The sequence below is a fragment of the Haliaeetus leucocephalus genome, unplaced genomic scaffold, assembly GCF_000737465.1.
Source record: "Haliaeetus leucocephalus isolate CR32 unplaced genomic scaffold, Haliaeetus_leucocephalus-4.0 Scaffold1000, whole genome shotgun sequence".
Classification (NCBI taxonomy): Eukaryota; Metazoa; Chordata; class Aves; order Accipitriformes; family Accipitridae; genus Haliaeetus; species Haliaeetus leucocephalus.
The window spans coordinates 705,846-714,997 of NW_010973436.1; the positions used below are offsets into that span (position 1 = coordinate 705,846).

At 60.6% G+C, this 9,152-nt stretch overlaps 1 protein-coding gene across 2 annotated transcripts in view; it reads left to right on the plus strand.

The window, feature by feature from the left end:
- The first annotated feature begins 5,945 nt into the window (after positions 1-5,945).
- The window catches only part of NAV1 (neuron navigator 1), a 60,616-nt gene continuing 57,409 nt past the window's right edge, over positions 5,946-9,152 (plus strand). For both annotated transcript variants that reach the window (XM_010584538.1, XM_010584539.1), the window contains exons 1-2: positions 5,946-6,552; positions 6,947-7,047. In XM_010584538.1, the coding sequence (XP_010582840.1) occupies positions 5,966-6,552; positions 6,947-7,047 (688 nt within the window). In that variant the 5' untranslated portion in view covers positions 5,946-5,965. The remainder of the gene's footprint in view (positions 6,553-6,946; positions 7,048-9,152) is intronic.

Sequence of the window (9,152 nt, forward strand, 5' to 3'; positions counted from 1 at the left end):
CACCCAGGAGAACCACCTGCCTGCACCTAGCCTGGGCCATCGAACCAGCCACTTCTGGCATTGCCCCTGCAGAGGGGCAGGGCAAGGGGAGCTGTGAGATCTCCCGGTGGAAGGACCCAGCCCCAGGGCCCGGCAACGTGGGCGGTGGCAATGTCCCAGGCAGTGACACCGGCTGGCAGGCAGGCCAGGTCCCGGCCAGGGCGCGGGGGCCGGAGGGATGGGGCTGGTGGCTGAATCGACAGCTTGTTCTCTTCTGAAGGCTTCTTTCTGCCCCTGTTCCCTCTGTTTCTCTTAGGAAAGTTTTATGTCCCTTGTGTCACAAAAGAGTCTTTTCTTTGTCATCCTTCCCGAGCGTGCCAGGGAGGAGGCTGCGCTGGAGCACAGCCATCCCTGAAGGCAGCTCGGGGACAGATCCTGCACAGGGCTGTGAGGTGCATGCGGCAGCTTCGAGGGGCAGCTGTGTCATGGCACCAGGATCTGCCTCTTGGCATGGGCTCAGCTGCTCGGGCCGTTCACACCCCAGGGTTCACTGCTGGGCTGCCCCTGTCCACCCTCATCCTTAAAAATGGAGGATGCTTTGTAGCACCTGAGCATCTCCCCAGGGACATGTGGCATGGCCGGCTCCACTGCAGCCCCCCCCATGTTGCCGGTCCCGCGGGCGTCTCAAGGATGGCTCCCAACTTACAGAGCTGCTCTGCAGCCCAGCACATCCAGGGAAGGATCTGTCCTCCTTGATTCCTATTTATCAGCCTGGTTTCAGCTTGCTCACTCCTGGCAGAGACCATGTCAGGGTGGGGAAACTGAGGCACAGAGCAGCAGCAAGATGCCAGCAGAGGCTGAAGGGTTTAATACCTTTTTGCATCACTAAGTGTTCATGCTCAGACTCCTGTCACAATTATCCCAGGAACGCAGGGCAGAGTTTCTTACCCAGCAGGGATCTCGGCTGCGAGAAATAAGAGAGAAGCAAATTTAATCTGGTTTATAAAAATCACCCCAAAATGCTTCGGGAACAGAGTGAAGCACTTGCAGAGCCATTAGCTGTTCTCTTGAGACCATGGGAGAGCCGGAGGTTGGATCTCTCCAAGGCATCGTGGAGGAGCTGGGGGCTTCAGCTGCTCAGCATAGCCCCAGCGCAGGGTCGGGAGGGCCGAGAGCCAGGGGGAGCGGCTGTTTCCAGCTCTGCTCAGGTGATGGATGGCTCCAAACCAGATTTGCTTTCATGCTGGGGACGCTCCAGTGACTGCTCACGTGTGAAATGGGGACATGAAATGAGACCTGGGCTCCAGGTCCCTGTATTCATTTCTGGCTGCTGAAATCGCACATGTGAGATGCATTTGGACACCGGGCCGAGGAAGTAGCTTGAGTTTGGAGCACAACAGATGCCTCTTTGAAGGAGATGCCTTCAGGGATGTGCTGGGTTGTGTTTGTCCTGGGATGAAGGACGTGGCTCAGCCAAGGCTGTTTCATTTTCCTTCAATGTGAACACCCGTGTCTCTGCGGATGGCAACATCCGAAGGGATCAGAAACCACATCGTCTCTGGGCTTAAAGGTCTTTAATTCAGGGAAAACTTGAGTTCAGCGCTGGAGCCAGTAGATACTGACCCAGTGCTCCAGACTGAGCTCTGGAGATAGGTGGGGTGAGTATCCTCCCTCCGGCTGGGAGACGAGCATCTCCAGCTGCCCAGGGGGGCTCAGCCCCAGCACCCAGGCAGGGCTCTGCTGCACGCAGCACCGCTGTGGCTTCTCCAAAATATCCCCTTGTGCTAAAATACCTTGTGTGTATTTGCTGCTTTCCACCACCATGGGACTCACCGATCCCAAGCTGGTACCTGGGGAGGGGATGGGGCCAAAAACCCACGCAACGGTTGGAAGTCCCAAAAGCAAAGTATCTGGCGCAAATTTCTGGTGCTCACGTTACCCAGAGGGTGAGTGGCAGCCGGTTCCCAAGAGCTGCTCTGGGGACACAGAGGCCCTGCAGCCGGGTTGCATTAAAGGAGAAAGCTGTTTCCCTTTCGAGCTAATTGCAAAGGAGCTGCCCATGTCTATCTAGGTCAAGCCATAACCTGCTTTAGCCAGGCAAACTGGTGGCAGGACGCCAGTGTGACGCAGCATGACATGGCACTTGCCTGCTCCCTTGCCACCACGGTACACGGGGCACACACTGGGGGGTACCCGGTCCCTGGGGGCAGAATTTGGATGGGGTAGAAATCAATCTAGATGTGAATGAAGAATTTGTTTGGAAGAAGAATGGGCTGAATCTCTCCCGGGAATGGTTTTAGTTTGTGCTCATTAATAAAATGATGGGATGAGTAGGAGGGCTGCCTGGCACGGGAGGGGCTCCTCCTGGGACTGATGGGACGAAATAGAAACTTGGTGGGAGTTGCTTTGGTTTATCACTTTGGTGGCATCCCTGGGTGCGGGACACCAGCCCAAGGGTCCGGCTGGTGTTACAGCCTGGGGGAGCAGGGCTGCATCCACATCTCCCTTATCTCCCTTTGCCCAGAGCCGGGGGAGCCCCCGGCATCCCTAAAGCAGGGTGAAGCCCAAGGAAGGGTCACCCATGCTTAGCCAGCTGCAGAGAAGAGATGGGTGTCCTCAGAGACCCTCGAGGTATCTGCTGCAGGGAGGGAACAGCTCCGGAGCCTGGCTTCCAGCAGGCATTGACATATCCTGGAAAACCTCAACTCTGCGAGCACAAGAGGAGGATTGATTTTTTTTGTGGCCAACGTGGCAGCTTTGGCTTCTGCTGCAGCCACAGCATCGCAATGAAGTGGCCGCTGATGGGCTCAGAGGGGAGAAATGGAAGTTGTGCCCCTGAGAGAGAAATCCAAAGTGAATAGACTGGAAAAAAAAATATCTATAAAACCTGGTTACAGCCCCAATGCCACGTGCCTGGTGAGCAGGCAGGGCTGGAGGGTTGTTGCATGCTGATGATGCTCAGAGGGTGCTGGAGAAGATAAGGTCATAGCATAAACCTAGATGATCTTTTTTTGCCTGAGTTGGTTGAAGAGGAGCTCGGGACCAGCTTTATGGAGGCAGTGGCAGATGATCTCCCTCTGCGCTAGGAGAAAACCCACTAGCAGCAGCCCCTGGGGCTGGAGATGTTCATGCAAGGGACCTCAAGGGTGAAATAGGTGAGTTGGGGCAGTGGTTTAACCACTTGTGTCCGTGAGACTGGAGCTTTGCTGGCTCTTGGCCCCATCCCAGGCATCCTCAGCCTTATGGGTAGGAAGGTTGACCCTGTTGGCATTTGCACAAGCTATTTTGCAGCTCAAGGCTGTGAACTGCTCTGCCCTCAGGCACAGTACTCCTGGGGCAAGGGGCTGGGTTAAAGAGAGTGAAAAAATTCCAAAATTGGGGTTTGTAAGTGTAGGGCATGGGGCACAACCTGGGAAAGGGCTGAAGGGCTGAGGAGAGCTGGTTGCTGCTGATTTTCACTGCTGGGTGGGCTGCAAAGCGGGGATTGGAAGTATTGTGCCCCCAGGGATGTGCTGGTCTCCAGCTCCTGGCTGGTGCTGGGTGCTGAGCCCTGGCTGCCTTGCTCCCAGAAGTGACCTTTGTGGGTGCAAGGAAATCCCATGGGTGCAAGGAAAGCCCCACAAGGCCCCTTCCTGGCTCCTGCCACCCACCCTGCATCACCCTCGGGTGTGGGCTGGTGCCAGCACAGGGCCCCTCACTGGGTACTGTGGTTGTGCACCAGGGCCAGATCCAGACCTATTTGCCAGCGTGGGGGTGGCAGACCCCCAATGCCTGTCTCTGTCTCACCCCCCACAGCAGCTCAGGGACAGATCTGTCCCAGAGACCCCCCAAGCTTCCTCCATCCACTGGTGCTGTGACTCAGGGCCATGACCACGGTGAGCAGAGGCAGAGACGTCACAGACAGGATGTGGGGAGAGAGAAAACCTCCTCGGCCATTTCAAAGGCTTCAGTGAGAGCAAGCTCAGAGCTGTGTGTGTCAGTTCCCTCTTCCCCTTAGTTAAAATTGCCTTGAAAAGACCTTTGTAGCTCCTGGCTGGTGCTGGAGTCAGCGCTGTGATGCCTAGAACTTGTCCGCTGCATCAGCCCTTCTCCCCGTGACCCATGGCTCTGTTGATCAAGTGATCCAGCTCATGTGGGTCTGGCAAAAGGGAACTTGGGTGCATTCACCTGAGCGCTGCCTGTGTCAGGGACATGGCCACCCGGGGGGGGGCTCACTGTGGGGGATGCAGGGCAAGGCTTGGTCCTTGCAGACTCCCAAAAGCCTGGGGGGAGCAGGGCTTGGGGCAGCTGTAGGTTGGGGAAGAGGCAAAATGAGGCAGTTTGGGGGCATTTTTTGGACCTTGCTCATGTAACACCCTCTGCTGGGAGATGCAATGATTGCAGGGCTGAGGCTGCGTGCTGTTCCCATTGGGGTGATGGGAGCCATCCCCCTGCACCCCACGGCTTGCCAAGAAACCTTCTCCAGCTCCAGAGAAGCTTCATCTTGGCCAGGTGGTTTGAAAGGCAGCCAGGCTGCCAGCCCCGGGCTGCAAACAGAGCGGCTTGTGTGGCCCCATACCTGGGCAGCAGCATCCCCCAGCCCGCCAGGAATGGCTTCATTCAGCTCCAGCGCAGCCCCAAATGCGCTCACTGGAGCAGCCGCACAAAGACCCGCTTGTGCTGGCTGCACCCACCCAGCCTGAAGCCAGCTCTGGGGGAGAGGAACCCCACCATGGGTGACAGGGACTGCGGGTGGCTGACCTGGAGCTGATGGTCCCCCCTATGATGCTTGGGGACCCCAAAAAGGTTCCACTCCCCTGCCCAGGGGTTTTCCTTTGAGCAGGCTGAGCAAAACTGTACTGGAGGGACCCATGAAAAGTGTGTCCTGTGAGATTTGTGGCACCCAGCACCCATTTGCCTTTAGGTTCGCTGTGGCTGTACTGGGGCAAGGGGGCAGAGGTTGGCACAGGCAGCCATGGAGCCACATCTCCCTGTCTTTCTAGAGACCACTCCATCCCCTGGAAAAAATTTTTTTGTGTGTTTTGAGTTTTTTTTCCCAGAGAGCTACAGGCGGGAGGTGGTTGGAGATGAAGCTTTGCTCCACGGCTGATTTTCTTGCTGAGCTCTGCTCTGCCTGCCCAGGCAAAGCCTGCGGGAGGGATGAGCTTCTCCACTTGCTGTGAATGTGCCAATGGCCCTGTCACTAGTGGTGGCAAAGACAGCCCTTCCTGCCTGTGGGTGCCTTCAGTGGGATGGGGTGGTGTGCCAACCCCCCCGTCCTCATCTGCATGGAGCAAAACGCCAAGGCAAGGGGATGTGAGGCACTGTCTGGGTGGTGGTGCCAGGGAGAGTCACTGTGGGACAAGATGAGGCGCATGGAGAGATGGGGTGGGTGGCATCACTTGGGGGGATGTTGGGGATGGGGAGGGCAGAGATGGGGCTCAGACATCAGTAAGGGCCTGAGGAATGGGTTGATGGAGCTGGTTGATCCTCGTGCCCCTGGAAGGTGGTCTTGGGTGATCAGGAGATGGTCTGAGGTGGCTGGGAGATGGTCTCAGGTGACCAGGAGATGGTCTCAATTGACCAGGAGGTGGTTTTGGGGACCAGGAGAAAGTTTTGGGTGGCCAAGAGGGGCCCATCTTGCCTGTGGTGCAGCCTTACCTGCTGGGGGTCTGCGCCCATGTGGCCTTGCTGCAGGGACCTGCCATAGGGACCTGGGGACATGGGGATGGGGCTGCGCAGGGTCCCTGGGGCAGGACATTACATGTGCCCTGGTCCTGTGGATCCCTGTGGGGGGACATGAGGTGTGTCCTCACCCTGGGGTGTGGGATGCAGTGGCCTCCTCCTGGGATGGGGACATTAACTACCTACAGTCAGTGGGGGCCAAGACCAGGCTCCAGTGTGGCCGTCAGGATGTGGGTGCCCCCCATGCCCATCCCATCACCGTGCTGGGCCCTGCTCAACCCTCCTCTCCCCCCACAGCCTCACCAGCAGCCACCTCACCAGGATGAACGGGACAGCCAACGTCAACCCTGCTGGCCGCAGCCACTACGTCTCTGCCATCCCAGTGCCCCGCACCGTGGCCCACAGCAAGCCACATGCCGTCGCCCCCCCGAGCATGCCGGGGCCCCCTGTCCCCCATGGGGCTCCGTCTCCCCGGCCAGGGAAGGTGCTGGTCCCCAGCCCCAAGGCCCTCAAGCCCAAAGGCACTGGCAGAGCCACCCGTCGTGAGCTGGCAAAGGGCAGGGAGGGCAGCCCTGGCATTCCCCCCCGCGGGGGACAGAAAGCCCCAGCGAGACCCCTGGTGTCCCCTGGGAAGTGGCCAGAGGTGGTGGGCAGCAGGAGGAGAGGGGCAGGCAGGGTGGGGGAGCCCACCGAGCTGCCCAAAGGCCCCCCAGCACAGGGCAGGGGTGGGGGATGGCCAGGGGTGTCCCCTGGGAAGGGCAGTGGGGTGGCCACAGCGGGGACAGGGGATGAGCCGCATGGTGGCTCACAGGGCAGGGGCCCCATGTTTGGGTCAGGGACCATCACCTTCTCCTCAGGCCCCTCACACAGCCGTCCTGTCACCGCCACCGTGGCACCCTTCCAGTACCGGTGAGTCCCTGGGGAATGGGGGCATGGGGCTGGGGGGGCAGGCTTGGAGATAGGGGGACATGGTGACAGGGGGACATGGGAAGGGAGGTGGGAATGGCAGGGGTGGCCATGGGGGAATGATGGGGTTGGGTCTGGGGGCTCTGCCCCAAAAGGAAGGTTCCCGCTGGGTTTGAGGTGCTGGGGGCTCTTGAAGCACCCATGGGAGCTGGTGTGGGGCAGGGCATGGGGTCAGAGGCGAGTGGGGTGCCCTGGGACCCCCCCTTGCCATGGCACTATTGTCCCCAAACCCTAGGAGAGCTCAAGGCACTGTGTCTCCATCTCCTGGGGGTCCTCAGCTGGATGCACCCTGTGATGCACCCCTGCTCCCTCACTCTCACCCCTCCTCTGCCCCCAGACTGCAGGAGGACCAGGAGGAGGAAAGGGCCACATCCCCGGGTGACGAGTGTCCTGGTCCTGTGGAGGGACCTGACCCTGACCCCAAAGCCAGAGGCCTGAGTGAGTCTGAGGGGGGGGGGTTTGCTGGGGATGAGGAGGTCCTGCTGGGGGGCTGCCGGGACAGTGCTGAGGGGCAGAGGCTCGTGCCAGAGCACAGACCCCTGCAGCCCCGTGCCAGAATGGAAGCCGGGGCTGGAGGTCTGTGCGGCAGCGGAAGGGAACCCCACACAGGAGGTGCCCCAACTCCCTTGGGAATGACACGGCTGCAGCAGCTGCCGTGTCTGGTGACCCCCGTGGCCAAAAAAACTACACCTGGTGGCGTGGCCTCACCCGGGCACAGGATCCATGTCAGCATCCCCTGTGGTGGCTCCGGCACTGGGGGACGGTCCCCTCTGATGACGCTGCCGGGACATCACCCCGCTTGGCTCCTTCCCAGTTTCCCAGCGAGCTCCAGGGATGACCCATTTCCAAGAAGCCGGCAGAGAGCCGGCGCGGAGGCGGGTGCCGTGGCACTGCTGGCTCCCCACACCCACTGCAGGGACACCCCCTTTCTTGGGGACCGAATGAGCCCAAATACAAGCTCCCCGCTGCAATGTTGGGGACACCCCAGTCCCCTCTGGTGCTTGCTTTTGGGAGTGATTTTGGGGGGGCAGCTGCTGGAGGGGATGCTGGGGCGGTGGTTGCCAGGGCAGCGGCAGTGGAGGATGGCGGGATGCTCCAGGGATGTGCAGGGAAGGGGAAAAAAAAGAGCTGGGAGCTTCACCGGGTGATTCGAAGGGACAGAAGTCGGTCAGAGCCACCACGGCTCATGGCACAGCTCAGCTTTGCAATAGGGTCCCGGCACCACCACTGCACAGCCAGAGGGTAATGGGGTTCAGCGCTGAGCCCCGATTTGGGAAGCACCAAAACCTGTGGCTAGCGGGAGGATTTTCTGGGAGAAAGCAGGAGGGGAGTGAGCGGGGCTGGCGTGCTCCCAGCGCAGCTGCCCTGCTTGCCTTGGGGGAGGTTTTGGGATGAGGCCGAGCGGGTTCTGTGCTGGGGAAAAGGCCGGATACTTTCCCTTGCTCCACACCTCCCCCAGGCGCCCCAGGGACATGGCACCTTCTGGGGCTCTGTTGGGCCGAGCCAGAGGGGACAAGGGGACATTGGGAGGCCCCAAGGGTCACCTCGCCAGCCCCAAAATGACATGACACCCAGGCTATGGCCTCGTAGCTCAGCAAGGGCTGTAACAGTGCCCCAAACTTAAGTGGCTTCGGGGTGCAGCGGGGCGGCTTGTGCACCCAACCTGCCCCAGCAGCACCTTTCGGTGCAAAACACCCTTTTTTTTGGCCACCCTTTGCTGTCCCATCCAGGCCGGGTTATTCTGGGGCTCCTCAGCATCACCATGGGCTGAACCCTAAATCACCCAGGGTGGCTGTGCTGCCGTACAGGGGGCCAGGCTGGGGGGCTCGTGCCGCCCCCGGCCCTCCCGGCTCCTTATCTCGGCAGCATAGTGATGGGCTCTAATGCAATATTTTCCGGCGGTTGCCATGGCAGCCTGCGTGAGGTCACCAAATAGACTTAATTCACCCCTCCCAAGGGACGGGTAATTAATGAAAAATGATGATAACCAGATCCCGCTCACCCTCTTTTTCGCCCCCCTTAATTCCCCCAGATCACTGGAGAGGCCCTGCTGGGCTTGGGGGCCACAGTGTCCCTCGGGGGGGCTCCTGGGGCCACCCCGGGCCCTTCCTGCACTGTTTGGGGTGAAACGGGGAAGTTTTGGCCCCCCTGGGGATGGGTGTGCAGTGTCGGGGCTGGGTGCGGGGACCGCGGCGGGCGGGAGAGGGGGTGCTTCACACGTAGGGTGCTGGGACGTGGGCCCCCCCGCTGGCTTCACCCACCTCCCAGCCAGCACCCAGCACGTCCCTGCCTGCAAGGGGCGGCGGGAGGGAGCGGGCACGCTCTGGTCGCCGAGGCCATCGCCGGCTCGGTGGGGGGCAGCCCCCCCCGGCACCCATGGGGGTGCACGCAGCACCGCGCCTTCCAGCTTCATCTCTCGCCCCGGGGGTCCTGCATCGCCCCGGGGTCCCGCACAGTCCCGCTGCCCCCGGGGTCCCACATGGTCCTGCGGGTCCCGCACGGCCCGGGGTCTCGCACGGTCCCTCCGCCGCCGGGGTCCCGCG